Source organism: Myotis nattereri (assembly GCF_964212035.1).
Source record: "Myotis nattereri genome assembly, chromosome: 13".
Classification (NCBI taxonomy): Eukaryota; Metazoa; Chordata; class Mammalia; order Chiroptera; family Vespertilionidae; genus Myotis; species Myotis nattereri.
This window is the reverse complement of record NC_138088.1, coordinates 31,101,688-31,122,479: the sequence shown is the minus strand read 5'-3', so window position 1 is coordinate 31,122,479 and position 20,792 is coordinate 31,101,688. Positions and strand designations below refer to the sequence as shown.

Genomic DNA, 20,792 nt, shown 5'->3' with positions numbered 1-20,792 from the left:
GTTTTAATATCCCAGAAGCAGTATTTCTACATTTGCATGCTACTCAGCCTTGCACCTTATACCTTATGTGTCACCGCTAAGTCACTGTAATCAACAAAGTGGAGTGTTTCCTATCTTAAGGTGTTTTTATTTAGTTATTTTTACTCTGTTAGCTACAAATCTCTCACTATTCTCTACTCGTGGGTCATTGTCACTATTCTATAAAACAGATACAAGTGCATAACAGAGGGTGTGCATTTACCAACATACATAACGTAGGTTTTTATCTCATACTGGAAAAATATATTTCTTACAAAGTGTTGATCTATAAAATGTGAGTTTTTAAGTAGGAGGGGAAAAAAAAAGAAAAGGCCAGAGAATCTATTGTGGGCTCAATTCCCAGTAGGGGACGTGCAAGAGACAGCCGATGATGATTCTCATCATTGATGTTTCTACCTCTCTCTCCTTCCTCTCTAAAATCAATAAAAATATGTATAAAAAATAGCTCAGAGAGAACTAAATCATTGTCACAATCCATTCTTTTTTACAAAGCACATTTTTATAAAACTAAAAATATTTCAACTGTGATCATATAAAGGCGATAAGACATCTAACCGTCAGATGAGTATGTGTCAATTCCTTCATCTCAAGTGAAGGATTTGTGTAAAATAGTTTAAGCGCCCACTATTCTATGATCAAACTAGAGAAAAATACTTATTTCTAACTCAATCATGTCCTGCTCTATATTTAGAAGTATATTAAGTTTAATATTGATTGTATTGAGTGGGGCCAGAAAGATGTGGATTCTAACAAATACTATGAAATTATGTGTAACCTGCTTTTAAAATGAGTGTGAGGCAAACATGTCAAAGTTTGGATTTAGTTTTGAGGCAATGTCATAGGAAACTTCGAATAAAGAGCCAGCCATTTAACATTTACATATTCAGTATTCAAGTAGTTTATAATTTAATAAAATGGCTAGAAGCGCTTACCAAACTCACCCATAGATACATATTTTAAAGACTCTTTTATTTCCTTATCAGGTATTTGCAGTAGAGAAAGAAAAAAAAAATTGCAACATATTTAGAGTTGCCCTGAGTCTTTTGACCCTAACTCAGTTAACCAAGACCTCAGAGGGGGTTTTCTTTCTTCTGCTCACCAATGATAGATGGACTATCACTGACTGAAAATTTAAAACTTATCTTAGCAACAAGATTCTGTTAAATTTCTATATTTAGAAAGAAAAACAGCTGTAACAAGATTGCCTTGGTCTAAATCACTTTAAAAAGTATTCCTTTTTCTTTTTCTTCTCTTCTTGAAATAGTATTTTTATTTGAAACATTTACCTATTTTTAAAAAAATTATACATTCTAGTAGACAGAATCGTATTATAGTTTATAAGTCCACATGCTTTCCTATCTTCATTACTTGAACATTTTATAAATGCTAAACCATTAACCTGCCATCTTCCCATTTCAGCTCCCCTCGCAAGAATATGCCCAAGAAATGGGCAGAGCTCCAAAAAATGGGTGTAAAATGAGCACTTATTCCACATATCATCAGTAGGCAGTCGATAGGTCAGGGTGGGGGTTACTTCTGAAAAGTTGTTTACATAGTTTGAATCTAAAACTATAGAAATCATTTTTATATCCAAGCCCATATAATTGCAATGTGTTGAAGGAGAGCTGGCATATGCCATTTTGGCATACTATTTATTTTGAATTAACATTACATATGAAACAGCTGGTACAAGAACAACACCTTGACCCTCCTTTGTACTCCAGAAAGCAGAAAATAAACTTTCATATGAAAAGTAGCCTCTCCATTCTAGGATCATAGAAAGTATCCTTATCACCAGAAATAGGGATTTTAGGACCCAGATGGCTCTAAACAAGCCTTCTTAATCCTCACTAAGTTATTACCCTAAATCCTAATGCATTTGTTTTCCCAATTCTTTACAAATTTACTGTTTCCTTGTCTAAAGTTATAGAAGTAGTTTGATTTTTTAGTCTTATAGTTTTTATGGGGCTCATGTACATATAAAATTAAATTTGTTTTCCTCTTAATATGTCTTATTACACTAGCCCAAAAAAACTAGAAGGGAATGAGGTAAAAGGTTTCTGCTCCTACAGTTCCCACACTTTTTTAAAAATATGCTTAGCCATTAGGAGAAAATACTGTAAATTTTTTTTTCTGGCAATTATTTAAGAGCTTTTGAGTAAATAGCCCTTAGTATTTTCCTCAGGATTAAAGTAATACAAAAGACAGTAGCTTGGAAGAAAATCTATGTATAGAGATGAATTTGATTCCTTTGTGACTTAGGATAACATCAAAATTAGAATCTGTGATAATAGAATGTATTGGAAATTTCAATAAAAGAAAACCCTATTGATTTTTACATTTCTCTGAAATTCCTGAGATTTTTTCTTCTTTTCTTTATAACTAATCATTTCTTCATTTGATATTCATATGGAAAATAAAAAAGTGTGGGTGATAATGTTGTAAATACTATCAAGAAAACATATGTACTATTATTTGTAATACCTTAGACAATAAAATAAAATGAAATAAAATAAAATAAAAAGAAAACAAGTGATATTTTTTTAATGTGGGCCAACCAAAACTCTTCTAACTTACTCAAGAATATAACATGTTCACATGAATAAAAATAACTTCCCTCAAAATTTGAGTGGTTCTTTTTGTAAAGCAATCAAATATTTGTACCATGAACAAAGCCAGGCCAAAGCAGAGTAACTTTCAGTATTTCTCACCAGACTTCTAGCCTCTTAGACACCATATACTTTGAAGTCAAAATGTATAGTTCATATTTAAACTCTCCTTATAACTTGAAGAGGCTTTATTTATTTTTATTTTTTAAATATGTTCTTGCCCAGCCAGTGTGGCTTAGTGGTTGAGCATTGACCTATGAACCAGGAAGTTGTGGTTCAATTACCAGTCAGGACAAATGCCTGGTTGCAGACTCGATCTTCTTGTGTGGGGTGTGCAGGAGGCAGATGATCAATGATTCTCTCTCATCATTGATGTTTCTGTCTCTCCCTCCCTCTCCCTTCCTCTCTGAAATCAATAAAAATATATTTAAGAAAATATTCATATTGATTTGAGAGAGAGAGAAAGAGAGAGGGGTAGATAGAAACATTGATAAGAGAAACACTTGGATTGGCTGCCTCCTGCACATCCCACACTGGAAATGGAGCCTAGAACTTCGGTATATGCCCTGACTCGGAATCCAACCTGTGACCTCTTGGTTTATGGGTCAAAGCTCAAGCACTGAGCCACACCAACCAGGCAACTTGCAGAAGTTTTTAATGTTCATAGTTTAGTTTCTACATTTATTTACATACTATCAATAAAGTAATAAAAATATAAAAGAATAAGAAAGATAATTTTTATATATGATATCTTTATCCTATATAAACACAACAATTAAACTATATAGATATTGGTATATACAAACTAGAAAATGTTTAACAACCAGCTCTCTGAGATAAGAAACACTGATTTGTAATATCTGCCACTTGCAATATTGTAAATTTTTCCACTATGGCCACAAATGTGAGGTCAGTGAACTCAGAGTTGGGAAGAAGTACTCACAATTGACCCTCAAGCAAGTCTGAGTCAGCTTTTCAGCTCTAATAAACCAGTGTCTTCAGTAAATTACATATCAAAAAAGTAGAGACTATAGACAGTCTTCTTTATAATTTGTGGGACTGTTATATATGGCAACACTGGAAGTAGATAATATATTATTTTCCAGTGTTGCCATATATAACAGTCCCACTAGAATAACTATATATATATATATATATATATTCATAGTTATTCTATTTCTAAATTACCCATTTTAAACAGTAAATTAGAAGTACTTTAGTGGCTTATGTTATACTGTAATGATCTCAAAATATATTCCAAGCATTAATCTAAGTTCATTTTTGTTTGCTAACGTGATAATTCTGACAAGAACCCTATGTGGCATGTTTCATTAATATCTTCATTTTAGCTGGAAACTGACAGAGTATCCCCAAAGTCAGACAACTAGTAAATGGCAGAGCTGGGATTTTAATCCAACCAATGTGGTTCTAGAGTTCATGTTTTTACCACTAACCTTCACTCAGTGCCTTTCATGATAGTCATGAGGGGAACTCTCAATTCCATACCCCAATGCAAAAACAAACAAACAGAATCTAAGTATAGTTGAATAAATTGTGATAGATACTAATTTCAGTATGTTCTACAACTTTAAACAATATATTCTGCCAGGCCTGTGTGGCTCAGTGGTGGAGCATCAACCCATGAACCTGGAAGTCGCGGTTAGATCTGAAGTCAATGCAGATGCCTGAGCATCTGGCTGGATAGGGGGTGTGCAGGAGGCACCTGACCAATGCTTCTCTCTCATCATTGATGTTTCTATCTCTCCCTCTCTCTAACATCATATATATATTTTAAAAATTTTTCAAAATACCCTAAAGTTATTATCTTCTATAGCTACTGTTCACATTTAATACTGTATGCTCTAAATTTATGTAAAATTTATTTTTCATATCAATTAAAATCTTTCAACCTCTCGTCTATTCCATTCCTTTCTTTCAATGATTCATGTATATACTTCTATTTCATAATTTTATCCCTGACACATTAAAAACTTATCACTCTCTCCCTAGTTATGAGTAGTCTAGCAAATTGAATACAAATTGTTCCAGATGTCTTTATAAATATTTAAGTTTAGACAGCAATTAAGATTTTTGTTAGCTTGCATTTCTTTTTTAAAAAAATTAGCTCATTTTAAAGAGCACAATACAAACTAGCGTTCAGATACATGCCGTAGCACTCTGATTTTTTTTGTGAATTATATTAGAGATTTTGAGTCTGAAAGGGAGATTGTATCTTTTGTTCATATATCTATTTGCATAGAAATTCTTTTTTAAAAATTCAGTATTATGGGAGCAGTATTGAGATCTTATAGATGTTCCTTTTTCCTGTGTCCATAGTTTTCACTCTTGTTTCTTCTACTGGACATCAAGACAACACACAATGAATTCAAAACAAACCTTAAGAATTTTCAATGATCGTCTAAAAGCTTGGCTTTAAAATTTTGATTTCTATTTATATCTACCCAAACACATATGTAAATATGTATATATATATATATATATATATATATATATATATATATATATTCTCCCCTTTCTGATGAAATACTCTAAGAAAGAGAGAAATGGCCATTTAGTGATGCCTTGTTACATAGACAATTTGCTCCTATTAAAAACAAATAAAAAATAGCACAGATCCAGAATGGCATCACTTGTGCTAAAGCCCATGATATCAAATCTAGTTTTATAACTTGACCTAATTGCAGTTCTGACCTTCACCAGATATCTAATCTTAATCAGTCCGGGATTTTCGAATTTTGGTAAAGTAATCCATCACAAGGACTCTCTTCATTTTCCAAAGGAGGAAGAAGCAATCTGCATGAACAAGCCCTAGCTTTTTTGTTGCCTCTAAAAAGATGATGTTCTGCTCTAAAAATAATTATTTCTTTTCTTTTGCTAATAGCTTATTTGCCCCACCTTTCTTCCTATAAAATCATCCATTTTAGACAAACTCCTCCAGGCACCCTTCTACTTGCTGGATGGGATGTTGCCAGATTCATAAATTGCTTAATAAAGCTAATTAGATCATGAAATGAACTTGACTGAATTTTGGGTTTTGACATAGGATACATTGCACCTCCCCCAGTGGATGCCTGAAGCTGCAGATAATACCAAACCCTGCATATGCTATGCCTCTTCCTCTACATACATATCAATGGCAATGCTTAATTTATAAATTAGCCACATTATGAGATTAACAACAATGATAAAAAACTAGAAATTACTATAAAAGTTGTGTGAATGACTTTGGGGTCATTATTAACTAAAATAAAGATTACCTGATCATAATCACTGTGATGCTGTGACAATGAAATGGCTACTATTGACTAATTAAAAGGTAGAATACACAGCAAGGATACACTGGATAAAGGGATGATTTACTTCCTGGGTAGGACAAAGTGGGAAAGCATGACATCACACTACTCAAAATGACAAACAATTTAAAACTTATGTAGTGCTTATTAAATTGTTTATTTTGATTTTCTATTTAATATTTTCTGACTGGTTGACCAAGGGTAACTGAAAATAAGACGATAGAAGAGGGCTAGGCAGTCAGGGATTGGACCTTGAGAGAGGGAGAAGAATAGGGAAAACCTAGAATAACAGAACCTTGCAGACATAGATAGGCTGCAGCCTGCTGACTATACCTTGCTCTAAGAAAACACACACACACACACACACACACACACACACACACACACACAAGCACACAGGGACAAACAAAATGACCTAGAGTTGAACCCAGCTAGGAGGGAGTTGCTAGGGCAACCCAGCTAGGCAGGAACAGTGACATCACCTAGGACCTGAAGTGACAGTCCTCAATCAAGTCCTCAGGTCCATCCTGTCCATCTATTCCATTCATTCATAAAATGTAGGGATGTTGCTAAGGCAGAATTCTTTGAAAGAACCAATCAGAAGCCAGAAAATATATGTATATCTCCCTTCAGACAAAGAATCTTAACCAGCAACCCACATGGGCCCCCTTCCTGCTGCTCCCTGCAGCAGGGAGTCCATCCATCTTTCAGTAAACTTTGCTTCTTTTTACCATCTTTGCCTGTAAAACCAATTCTTTAGTTTTGGGAGAAAGTTTTGGACCATTCAGACCAGAAGTTTTGGAATCAAAACCACAGAAAAAGGGCCTAGCTGGTTTGGCTTAGTGGATAGAGCATTGGACTGCAGACTGAAGGGTACCTGGTTTGATTCTGGTCAAAGGCACATGACCCGGTTGTGGGCTCATCCCTACTAGGGGGTGTGCAGAGGCAGCCAATCAATGATTCTCTCTCATCATTGATGTTTCTCTCTCTCTCTCTCTCTCTCTCTCTCTCTCTCTCTCTCTCTCTCTCTCCCTTCCTCTCTGAAATTATATATATATATATGGCATAGAGGGAAAGTACAGATAAGGGGAGACCACTATAAACTTGTCAGAGTAGCTAATGGAGAATACTTTCCTTTTTTCCACTCCCTCCTGTCTTTTTGCTCTGCTGTATGAATAAGATTACAATGCATAGGGGCCCTTAAAGACACAAGATGGCTTCGGAGTCTCACTATCTTTTAAGAATATCCCTGTCACTTGTTATGGGTTTTTTCTTAAATGTTTAAAGCTATCTCTGGTCAGCCTTGTTAGTTTTTATTCCTAAAATGTATTCTTAGTGCCAATATTATTTTTTCAGGGCATCAATGTGCCCAGCCCCAGAAGATGAACCATAGTTGCTGTCATCCAGAGATGATTATCTCCTCCCCCTTAACCCCAGATAGACTTCCTCAACTTTCCTTTCTGCTGTGCTGGCTCATGTGATAAAGGTCTATAGGGAGAAGTTGGGTGGGAAAGGACACTGGGACAGCGCTCACTCAAATAAAAGGAGACAGAATCAACCTCTAAAAAAAAGAGTCTTTAGCACTCTTTCCACTTGCTTACACTGAGTTTTGCTAATGCGTATAATATTCACAAGCAGCCAGCAGACAAGGCATGGGAAACATAACCAAATTCCAGGTTATGTTTATATACTTAATCTGTCACACCAAGTCCTGAGACACATCAATCTAAGGCTTTTATTAAATAATAATAATATTAATAATAAATGTTAAAGTTATATAAGCAACTGTTTTTTAGGCTTTCTGTTACTACTGTCCACATACCATGGTTATGGTGATTGTAGCTAATATTTAGTGAATATTTATACAATAAATGATAGCCATGAGGGAGAAGATTACCAATTCAGTAGTTCTCTCCTTTTAGTGCACTTTGGAGTATCCTGGGGAACTAATAAAAATGCACTTCTACCCTCTGAAATTTTCATTCAGAGAACCTGAGGTTGGGTCAAGGAATCTGCATTTTTACTGTGCTCTCATGGTGATTTGGCTTAAATTGTTTGGTGGATCCTGCTTTGAGAGATACTTCAGTATGAGCTAAGAGCCAATCATGGAAGAGCAGGGGATGCAAGTGGTTGAGAGAGTGAAGTTTACAGTGAGTGGAAACAATCTTCTCCCCTATTCCATCCCGTTTGCCAGGTAGAAGAATATTTATACAAATTACACTGAGGCCAGGACTACTTCATTTCCCAAAGGAGGAAGTGCAAACTATACTGAGCACTGTCAGAGAACTTACACATTTTAAGCAACTTATTGACTTCATAAGTTCCTAGGAGAACAGTGAGAGGAATTGAATACTCACATTGGCTTGAATGATGACGTAGTAGCGTGTTTTATCTTCATAGTTGAGCCTTTTCCTTAACACTACATTTCCAGTCAACATGAGGGGGATTTCAAAGGTGTCATTGGATGTCTGAAAATACGTAAAGACAAAGATTCAAAATGCATTAGGGATTTTGATAGTGTAGTTTAGTCCCCTTGAAAGTTACAGAGAGCATGCTTCTTACCTGAAAATAGAATGTGAGTGTACACTTCAGACTTACTATTCTTATTTCTGAAAACTTTTCATTTTGATTAATGGGTTTTATCAATCTTTTGATAATGGTAACCAGGAATCCTGTTCCTTGTGATAGTTTAAAAAATAGTCTTAGGTTATTTCTAAATCAAAGTCTAGGTATCTGAAAAATTTCCCTGTTATTATAGTACCTTTTCAGCACTTGTTTTTATCATCGCTCAAATATTCCAATCATTCTACATAATATCCCTTTTCAACGTTGGTGTCCACTCTGTGTTCTAAGCTTTTTCAAGTATTAAATCCAGCTATTAAATTGAAACACTGTTGTTGTGAAAAATCATGTGTTATAGTTTACTTTTTAATCATACCTGGGGACTGCTGCTCATTAATTAAATCTCCTGCCCTGTTAGGGATTGAGTTTTTTCCTGGTAACATGCATATCATAAGGGCAATTTCCAACATTCTCTCAGTGTAAGACAGTGTAAGACAGTGTATTCATAACTCAAAAGAATATAACTTATAAAATCAATCTCTTATCCATAAAAAAGTCCTTACATCACTCACTCTGTGTTTTAATACCATTTAGAAGATTGATTAAATGGTCCAACCAAGTTCTCTGCTAAAATAAACAAACAAACAATCAAAACAAATTTTTTTCTTGGAGGAATATAATGAAACCAAGAGTCTCTCCACAATGTAACATTTCCAATGTCCAGGATAGAGTCCAAAACAAGTTGATATACGATGAATCAGGAATGTGATCTCTTTTCAAGAGGAGAAAGTATCAAGGAAGACCAATGTTTGAAGAAGTAGACAAGGACTTTTAAATCAACTATTCATAACTATGTCTATATTAAGAGATGTAAAAATAATATTCTCACTGTAGGTGAAGAGCTGAGAAAAGCACAACCAAGAAAAACAAACTATAAAAATGTGGAAAATCAAGACCTGAATATTATACTATCTGAAATTAAAACACACACACACACACACACACACACACACACACTGAATATGTTTAATAACAGAATGGGGATGACAGAGAAGACAGTAACCTTAACTATAGATCAACAGAAAATTGACAGTTGCAGATAAGTGATTAAAATCTATTGCAAATATTTGAGCAGAGCCTGTACCTATGGAGAAATATTTAAATGCCTGAAATTCCTGTAATTTCCATCTCAGAGGATGAAGTGTCAGGGAAATAGGCTTGAAAATATAAACAAATAATGACTGATAATTTCTTTAACTGGTGAAATAAAAATGCAGAGATTTAATAGCATGGATGGAACTGGAGAGCATTATGCTAAGGGAAATCAGCCAGTCAGAGAAAGATAAATATCATATGATCTCACTCATTTGTGGAATATAATGAACAACATAAACTGATGAACAAAAACAGATCCAGAGACAGAGAAACATCAACTAGACCATCAAACCTCAGAGGGAAGGTAGGGGAGGGCAGGGGTAAGGGGGAGAGATCAACCAAAGGACTTGTATGCATGCATATAAGCCTAACCAATGGACACAGACACCAGGGTGGTGAGGGCATGAGTTGGAGGGTGGGGGATAATGCGGGGACAAGGACACATATGTAATACCTTTATCAATAAAGAAAAAAAAAGAATTTCAGTAACCTATTTCAAAATAGATAATTATAAAAAACAAATAAACAAACAAAACAACACACACACAAACAAAACTACAATTTGGCATGCCATAGTTAAGTTGCCAAACACTCAAGATTAAAAAAGAATCTTGAAAACATACTGAGAAATATGATTCAAATTTCTATTGACTTCTCTTATCAGAAACTCTGAAGGCTATTGTTTGAAATAATGGGAAGAACTGATTTAAATAATTTGTATTACTGTAAGGCAGAAGTGACTTTTGCAAATTTCTATAAGGATAAAGCAGATTCTGTAAGTGAATGAAACCCCTTGGAGTATAAGCAGCTATACATATATTTTCTGAGTGGTGGAAATTCATTCCTCATGAGAACACAGCAGAGCAACTCTATTTGATCATCTTTTTGGAATTATTTCTATTTCTTAAGAGAGAAGAGAAATCATGTTTTGAATGTGAAATTTCATGATTGGCTCAAAAATTATTTAAAATGATTTGTGGCCAACCAAATGTTGAAATCCAGGTCACTAATTTGTAATTTCTGTTAATGATTAATGTAGTATCATATTAAAACAACAACAACAACAACAACAACAACAAATAAAACTCTAAGATTTTTAAGTAGAATAGAGCAATCTACTCTTTTCACGGTTCATCCTACAGTGTAATATTAATCTAAAAGAAATTACAATTGTGGTTGCAAAAACAAGAGGTAGCCACATTTTTAGGTTAAATATGTTGGTAGTATATACAATTTTTTTAAATTAAGAAGTTAGTAGGTGACTATTATGCCACCTATCTATATAAAAAGCCAGCGACTGTAACGCCATAATGACCAGAATGATCAGTCACTGTGACGTCCACTGTGGCCAGAGAACTGGCCAACCTCCCATGGCCCCTCCCCTCAGCCAGCCTGCCCCTGATTGCCCCCCCCCCCCACCAGATCAGGGGCAGGGCCAGCCAGCCAACTGCCTGTGGCCCCTCCCCTTGGCCGCTGGCCCCCAATGGGCCCTCCCACCCCAATCGGGGGGAGGGCCCACTGGCCAATTGCCCATAGCTCCTCCCTGAGGCCAGCCTGGCCCTGATCGGGATGGGCTGTCCGGCCAAACTCCCACCGTCTCCTCCTCCCGACAGACCCGGCCCCGATTGGGGCCGGGTGGGCCAGACCCCACCCATGCACGAATTCGTGCACTGGGCCTCTAGTTGAGGAGAATTACTATATAAAAATAGAAGAGTGGCTGATTATTAATACCACCAGGCATTTCTCTCTCAGAGATCTTACAAGAGAAAAATCTGGTACTGAGGTTTACACCAAGTTTCTATAATGCTAAAGATAGATTCTCTCGGCAAGGATATGACTGGGTTAATGTTTTCTCCCCCAATAGACCCTAAGTTAAGTGCTGTCATGATGACTTATTCTGCCTCATTGAATTAGAACTGTGCACAGAGAATGTCTTTATTCCACTGTACTACCAGCTTGCTGAAAGACATTTTTCTTTCTTTTTTTCCTTTTTTTGTAATTTGGAAACTGCATGTGGCTGATTGGCTTATCCAATCTATAGGCAGTAAAATGTATATACTGTATTTTATGCCAAGCCTACAGTTCCCTGAAAGGGAAAAGCATTCAGAAGGAATTACTGCACAGCTAACAAGGAATTTCAGCCTCACAAAACTTCAGAAAGATGGCTTCTAAGTAATACATTTTGTCTCTCACTATATCCAAACCTTGAATAGTTTTTTCTAAAGCAATGTAAGAAATGTTTTCCTGGTTTGGCCATTCCATACTTGGCTGGGAGGTTTCATTTATACAACTTGAGGAGTAAAGATTAGGAAATGACCTTCATAAATTGTAAGCTAGGAACATGGCACGCACATATAATTAATTCTTTTAAAAACCTAAACAGTAAAGAAAATAAATGGATTAGAAATAAAATGTGCAGTCAGCTGTCTGTTTGTACTTTTAAGGAAAACCTGTTTCTCTTGCCCTTTTCTCCTCTATTTCTTTGATCTTTTCCACTCCATTTCTTGTGTAACCTTTCATCCTTACTGTCCTTCGCTGTCACTTTTTCATTACTTCCCCATCTCTTGGTTTCACGTGGAGACATACTTCTTAGGGGAAAAACAAACCACTCCACGCCCTCCCCGTCTTCCCTTGACCCTACTATGCCCATGGGCTTTTTTTTTTTCTTTCATTTTTCATTCTCCAATTTTTTGGAAAATTTTATTAGAACACAACAGAGAAAGAGAGCACATACTACTCTGAAATCAGAGTCCTGACTCTATAGCTGAGAAGTGGCTGCGTGATACCAGGTACATCACTTCACCTATGAGCCTGTTCTCTCTTCTTTGCAAGAGAATTAACTGATTGATTTGTGAGAATAAAAGGAGAAAATTCTCTCACAATTCACTTAATTCTCACAATAAACTTGTGATGGAGATCTTTTGTGAATTTTTAGCCTGAACAAGCAAAGGCATTTCTGTTGTTTGTATAAGCTTACGTAAGAAATGTATAATATAAAAATAAAGATATAATATTATCTTCACCACTTTTTATATTCCTAATATTAACGTAAAGGAGAAGCATTCCTTTAGAAATCTCATTTAAGAAGTGAGTTTAAAACTATGCTTTGGGAAGCCCATGATGTGAGGAGTTGTCGTGGGAAAAGAGGAAGACAAGATGGCAGGCACAACACCAGCTTTAGCTTCAGCAAAACAATTCTGATTTCATCTGTGTTAAATAGCTGATTGGAAGAAATAAGTTCACAGCCTAAAACACCCATAGCCAGAGGCTCTGTCCTCCTCTCCACCTCAGGTTTCCTTAGCCGGGAAGTGGCAACGGTGGCATTCATTCGTAAGTTCCATAGAGCGTGTGAATCACACCGGTTGTACCACAGCCAATGGTTTCTTTAGAATGCTTAGAAATCCACAAACATCATGGAGATTTAGTAAAAATGCCATATGAAGCCTAAAACACATTTTAAATTATTACCTACAAATACCACCAAAAATTAGTTTTTCAAAGCATAGCCCACATTTAAAAGAATGCCATTTTGAGACAGTACTGGATTATACTATTATTGCTTATGTGGTTCTCATAGAATAAATAATAAATTATCACGAGAAGTAAGCATCGACGTTATTACTCAGAGTGAAGTCACCCTGCAAGTAGCTATTTACATACCGGATCATCTGGATTATACTGAATCACATATTCTATCTGTCCGTTTGGGCCGTCATCGATGTCTGTAGCTCCATTGTCTCCTGCAAATCCTGTAAATATCGTGGTGCCAACTGGGGTGAGCTGCAAATAAAAGAAGAGGAAATCTGTCGATTCTCACTTCATCAGTAGCACACCAGAACTGTGCCAGAGCAAAACACAGTCCTTTATTACCCAAAGGAGAGTGGACAGCTGCCCACAATCACAGACCCAAAGTGACTCAAAAGAACCCTTGCAAGCCTTACATAAAAGCGAGAAAGTCCACAATTACCAACATCAGGGTCCTTGCATTGGGATAGAGAAATAGAAGACCCAGATTCAGTCTGCAGCACATTTGGACCAATTTATGACTATTAGCGTCTTAGCCCCTGTGGAGAAAATGCATCTGTTGTTCCTCCTTAAAAACGCCTTAATGCATTAAGTTATCTACAAGCGAGGATTTAAATTGTATGTGCAAGTGAGTTACTCTGTTTAAAAACAAAAAGCGTTTCAGAGAGCTCAATAAAGTTCAGGTTGGTAATTGCATGCAAGTGGTAAGTTTAAGCAAGAATGTCGAAGACAACAGATGCCCCAGCTAGCAAAGGAGAAAGAAAGCTGGGCATTTCTTCGTGCTCACAAGATTGTTTGAGTAGAAAGCTGTTATGTGACAGGAGTTGGTCATATATTTTCATTTGGATTAAAACAACCACCACAAAACTTAATGAGGCAAATACAACCAGGATTTGTTGTTTGGCTTTACTTCTTACTAGAGGCCCGATGCACTAGATTCGTGCCAGGGGCTCGGCCCGCACAGCTGCAGAAGCTTGTTTCCCCCTGGCAGCCCAGGCTTCATCCGGAAGATCGTCCTGAGGGTCGTCCAGAAGGACTTAGAGTCTAATTAGCATATTACGTTTTTATTGTTACAGATTCATCTCCACCACAGAATCACTGTGATTTTGTCTTACCTGTAGGTCTTTGCACAATGAGACCCTGCATCCAGAGTCTCCATTCCTCAAGCTTTACCTGAGTATCCCTACCCATTAGTTATAGTCCAACTTATTTATAGATCACCTTCAACAGCCTGATGGGAATGATACCAGCGGGGGAGCACGGACCCTCTCTGAGGTGGTATTTGCTCCTCAGCCCAGCAAATTCTTGGCACAGTGGAATAAGGAGTCACTGTTACTGGGTCTTCTAACAGTCTAATTTTATAAGTAACCTTTTCATTTTAAGGTTGGCAACAGATTTTAGAGAAATAAATTATACATTTATGCCGGAAGCCGGTCCACCCTTGCTGCTTGACACAGTCGCTGCAGGGAAGAAACATCTACACAGCATATGTTTCAAGGGACCTGACGTACATTGCATACTGTTCTTAATATGTTTACTCCCCCTCTTAGCGTTATGTGTTTTAACCAAGGCCACCTCTAGCTAGATAGAAAGGTTGTTTCCCTAGGTAGGGGTTTTTCCCTGGAGTTAGGGATTAACAAGACCAAGGAAGGGAATAAATCAGTAAAACCCCTTAACTAAGGGCCAGGCGGGTAGTTAATCACCTTAACTACGAACAATCACGCTTAAACTACATAATCTTTACTTAGGATAATCTCCTTCAGTTACTTCCTCGTAGCTTAACAGAACAGTAGAGTAGTGACCTTCGAATGGAGATAACAAACGCCCTAAACCTTTGGAATAGAATGGATAGGATTAAACTCAACAGAACTAGATGGAGATGGGATTTTTGGCAAAGGTCAGATAAGAAACTATGGCCATGAAAAAAGGAACTGTAGGTCAAGGGAGGACCCAAAACATACCATGATGTGATTATAGAGTCATGCTTATAGGATCAAATGGTATAAATACAGATGTAACAGGACAATAAAGAGAGAATCTGGCTATGCTGATCAGCAGTCTTCGTGTCCTTCATTCTTCGCCGTCTCCGTCCACACCTTTGGGAACCCTGGACCCGCTGGGGCTAAACCCCGGCACATTTAATGAAGAAACAAAATACATCCAGTGGCACAGTAACTCCTGCAGTTTATAGCCTCCGATTTAGAAAAATACAATGCAATTATGATTTTAAAAATATACCAAAAGTGCAAAGTACAACAGTGGTAGATTTCAGCATCCCATTTCATTCAGTGGGTATTTATAAAATCAATCCTCCAGGCAGGTAGCTTTAAAAGGCACATTTTTTACTTTCTGCAGGTCAAAGAGACCTGAGAATGAAGTGAGAGGATACAGCTTAAATAGCATATGTAGCCTTTACTTGGTAGAGTTACCATCTGACCAAGCAATCCCTCTCCTGGGTATACCTGGTATATCCCCCAAAACTGGAAATCATGTATTCACAAAGATATATGCACCCTATGTTCATTGCAGCATTATTCACGTTGGCCAAGACATAGAGACAACCAAAGTGTCCTGCAATAGAGGACTGGATAAAGAAGATGTGGTTCATATACACAATGGAATACTATTTAGCCATAAGAAAAGATGAAATGCTGCCATTTGCGACAAGATGGATGGACCTTTAGAATATGATACTAAGTGAAATAAGCCAGTCATAAAAAGATAAGAACCATATGATTTCACTCATATGTGGATATAAAGCTGAAGCTCGTGGACACAAACAGCAATGTTGTGGCTGCCAGAGGGAAGGGAGTGGGGAAGGTGGGGGATGAACTCGGCCTAATGTATGGTGACCAATGATTTGACTTTGGGTGGAGGGCACACAGTGTAATATACAGATCTTGTATCATAGGAATCTATAAATGAAACCTATATGATCCTTAACCAAAGTTACCCCAATAAAAAAAATAGCACATGTAGCACTAAAAGACCATTGGGGGATGGGTTTAGTGGAAATGTTAGTTAACTAAAAGGCTTCCAAGTAAAATTTATATATTTTTAGTGTAATTTTTCTCCCAAAGGACATTGTTCTCTCTCATGAAACTTCTATCATTCTTATATAGCTATGATTTGATTTTTAAATTATGTAAATTTTAAAATTGAATGACAACAATTTATTTCCAGATATCTAATAAAATAAACTTAAAAGTATTTATTCAAACATCTTTGTTGGCAAAGAAAATCACTGTCATGGGTTGAATTAAAACATCAAAACTAAAATGGATCTACACATTACAAACACAATCTATGACTCAGGTAGTTAGCCTGTTCAGATATGCACTATGGTGTGGAATATTTGAAACTAGTATAACAGAAATAGCTAAGGAAAAAAGAAGATAACATATGTTGTGCTAATAGGGAAAGTCTGGCAAGACAAAAAGGGCTCCAATAAAATAATCTATACTAGATGTACATAAACAATAGAGAGTTGGAATACACAAAATAGTTTTTAAAAATAGTAGATTTCAGAATCCTGCTTCTTTAATTTTCTTTATGTACAACCAATAGAAATATATACATATCTATGAGCACACACATATTAGATGAATATAAATACACACACATTACCCTAACTTATTCTCAACACAGGGGACATTGCACACTGGTGCTTTGTGAATTTTTAAATAGTAAGTGGAAGTTTAATTCTTCACATGACAGTCAGGTAGTTTATTATAATGTATTGCCCTATACTTTATTATTCACAGTTTCAGGGCACATCCACCATGCAAATAGCCATGGTCTATGGCCTTTAACATGTCAACAAGTCTCAGAAAAATAAATTTGTTTTTCTGAAGGGCATTTTATGTATGGGATGATTATTAGCTTGGGTAGCTGCCTGAGGGTATAACTTATTTAGTTCATGTGTTCTTTCACAAACAATTTTATACAGCTATTGGGAGATACAAAAAAATGTATAAATAAATGCAAAATATGTAAACATTAAAGAAAACCAATGCAAGAAAATTCAATATTTCAAAAAGATGCATGAGAGAAATTAGAATGTGAATGTAAAAAGTGAGCAGTTCTGTTAACTGTCTAGATATCTTATGATCCATAGCTACTCAAGCCAACCTGCAAATTATGAACTATGCTCCCAAAAGCAAACATTTGTCCTTAATAATCTCAACTGGCAATATTTCCCCACAGAAGCATTGTATTCACATTTTCATATAAATACTGTTGATTTTCATTACACTAGGTAGTTATTTTCTATAAAGTTACCACAAACACTGAATGAACAAGGACTAAATCATTGCTCCTAGGGGAATACAAGGTTATCGCATTGCTAGGAGAATACAGGGTTAAGTTCTTGTAAGCCTCCAGTTATAAAGTTTTTATCAATTGATCAATACCTAACCTTATTTTATGTATGTTTTTGTTTAAAGACACCTTATTTAATACTAGAGGCCCATTGCATGAAAAGATTCGTGCAATAGGCCTTCCCTTCCCCTGGCTGCCGGTACCAGATTTCCTCCAGCACCCAGGGCCCAGGCCTTTGCTCTGGACGGACCCTTCAGTCCTCTTGGCTCCAGATGGAGCCTTCAGTCTTGGCTCCGCCACTTCGCCCCTACATATGCAAACTAATCGCCATCTTTGTTGGGTTAATTTGCATACTCTCCTGATTGGCTGGTGAGCGTAGCAGTGGGGCGGTTAATTTACATGTTTGTCTATTATTAGGTAAGATGTTTGTTCTATTCTATTGCAGATACTTTCTGTTGTATTTTTCATTTTGTTCATTGAATTATTCAGCTCCAAAACTTCTGTCTGTTTCATTTTGATGATTTCTAGTTGTTAAATTTTTCATTTTGTTTATGTATCGTTTTCTGATTTCATTGAATTGTCTTTCTATGCTTTCTTGTTGCCCATTTAGATTCCTAGAAAGAGCTATTCTGAATTTTTTATCAGGTAAATCACCAATACCCATATTTTTTAGTTCGATTATTGTAGATTGTTTCTTTTGGTGATGACTTTTCTTTGGTTCTTCATGTTCCTTGAAATTTTGTGTTGCTGCTTTTGCATTTTGAAGTATCAGACATCTCAATATTTTCCTAATTGTCACTGAGTTGGAGATAATTTTTGTTGGTCCAACTTACATCTGGAATTTTCTGCAACCTTGTTTAATATACCTGCTTCAGACTTTTGGTTACTTCTGCGTCTAATTCTTAAGCTTGTGTATCTTCTCTGGTTCTTATATAACTCGCCAGCTTGACTGCTGGAAACTTGATTTTCCAGTAGATGGTGCTGCCGTCAAGTTTGTGGTTTTGCCCTTGCTCACAGCCCTTGCCCTGATTTTCTGAGCATATTCCCTGTTTACCAAAGAGCTCTCTCTCATCATTACACTGGTGAGTGCACACAAGAAGTTGGCCACAAAATGGGGGGGGGGGGGGGCGGTGGCGTGGGTTTAGCACTTGGAGTGTTAGAGTGTCCACAGATCAGGTTGGGGGATCCTTGTATGGTGTCCTCCAAGTAGCCTGTGGGCCGGCTTCCTACTGGAGTCTAAACAAAGTCAGCAGGAACCTCATCCATGTAGTGTCCTTTGAATTCTTATCTGCCTCTTTTCCAATCTCCTCCCTCTCCTGAGTCATGGAGGTGGAGGAAATTCGTTTCTCCCCATCGGATACAACTCAGCAGCATGTCACACAGCTGGAGTAAACGAGGCAGCTGCTGACTGTTCTGTTCCCCTGCAGGAGAGGTCCTGCTAGCTTGGGAGGCACTGTACATACAGCCTTGGAAGGAGGATGGGCACTGACCACGTTTGTCTTACCCTCTTCTTTAATGCATCCAAACTCCAAACTTGCATTATTTTGTTGTTGCTGTTGTTGCAAACGGAGTGCTGGAGGCTCTCTTCAGGCAGGCTGGACTCTAACAAAGTCTTTATCATCCAAGGCTATCTGCCCAAGGTTTCCCAGGCTGCCCAGACCATTTCCCAGAAGATTTGGGACCAGTTTGCTGGCTTCTGTTGGTTCCATAGCCCCAATGAGATTGGCCTGATTACCTGATGCATAGGTGGTTGGGACTACTTCCAGGTCTCTTGGTGTATGCTGGCTCCCACAATCACCACAGAGGTACTTTGGGACCTTTTATTATTTTAATCCTCCATGGAGGATATTTTTTCCATATTTTTTTTTTTTTGAGAGTGGAAGGGCTGGATGCTTATTTTTATTTGCTAAAAGGGGGGATTTAAAGGAAGGATATCTTACACAATCATGATGCTAATGTCATTGTAGACCAACTTAATATTCAGAAAGTAAATGGTATGTTGTTCACTTTGAAGAAGATATTGAGAAGGATGAATGTTGGAAAGCACTCCATGAATCACAATATTGTGTTAATATATATATATATATATATATATATATATATATATATATATATATACATATATATATATGCCACAGGCATTAATGACCTTGTATTTTATGACATATATAATTTTATGACATATATAAATATATATTGAATATTTCCTAGAGTCACATGTACTATATTTTCATAAAAACACATTGATAGAAATAATTTGGTAAACTATATAATTTATGAATATCTAAAATAATCTTTTCCATATATTTGAAAACAATTCCATCAGATAAGTTTAATGGCTTTAAAGAGAAATTGTACTAGAGTCCAGAAGAAAAGAGCATTTTTTTAAAATAAAAGTACAACTAATATAGAACCAATTCACTGGGAAATAATTGATACAAAAGAGTAAAAAAACCTTTCCAAGACAAAGCTACCCTAAGGAATGATTTAAAATGCATTGGATGAGATTTTACTTTCTTACAAATTTCATCATAATACAAGGGTTTTGGTTTCTCTTCTCTATCTTCTAAAAAAAGATAGAATCTCTAAAGAGTCACAGACATATATAAGTTGAACTAGAATTCACTACATGAAAGTTTTCATATATTAATGATTTCATGACAATGCTATCAATGGTAGCAGGTGCCCTATTTCCATTTTAGTAATAGATATTATTAAAAAAGACACATTATCTTTAGAGGATCAAATGCAATATCAGTCTACATTAGATTGGTACACGTTTATTTTTCAATCGCCAATATCTTTGTCTGATTTAGTGTATGCCAGAAGACATTTCATACCAATTACACTCTTAAGAAAAAGACACCCAACAAAAGATAACATTCTGTTATCAACTGGTGTCACTCCCCCAAGTTTAATGAGCAATGATACAACAATGTTATGATCTTCTCTCACATTTGTGTAGCATGAATCCATATCTCTTGTGGTTGTTAATTTTAAGTGTCAACTTGACTGGGCCAAGGGATGCCCAGATATTTGACTAAACATTGTTCTGGATGTGTCTGTAAAGGTGTTTCTGGACAAGATTAACATTTAATCAGGAGCTTGAGTAGAGCAGAGTGCCCTCCCAAATATGAGAAGGCCTCGTCAATCTGTTGAAGGGCTGGATAGAACAAAAAGGCTGAGTAAGGAATGAATTCACTCTCACTGTCTGACTGTTTTTGAGCTGGGGTATCTGTCATTTCTTGACTTCAGACTTAAACTCAGG

General features: G+C 36.5%; 1 protein-coding gene across 1 annotated transcript in view; it reads right to left on the bottom strand.

The window, feature by feature from the left end:
• PCDH15 (protocadherin related 15) overlaps positions 1–20,792 on the bottom strand; it is a 1,196,276-nt gene that overhangs the window by 347,945 nt on the left and 827,539 nt on the right. Inside the window, exons 10-11 of the mRNA XM_081104785.1 lie at positions 13,340–13,459; positions 8,320–8,430 (exon numbers count right to left, since the gene is read on the bottom strand). Of these exons, the coding sequence (XP_080960911.1) occupies positions 8,320–8,430; positions 13,340–13,459 (231 nt within the window). The remainder of the gene's footprint in view (positions 1–8,319; positions 8,431–13,339; positions 13,460–20,792) is intronic.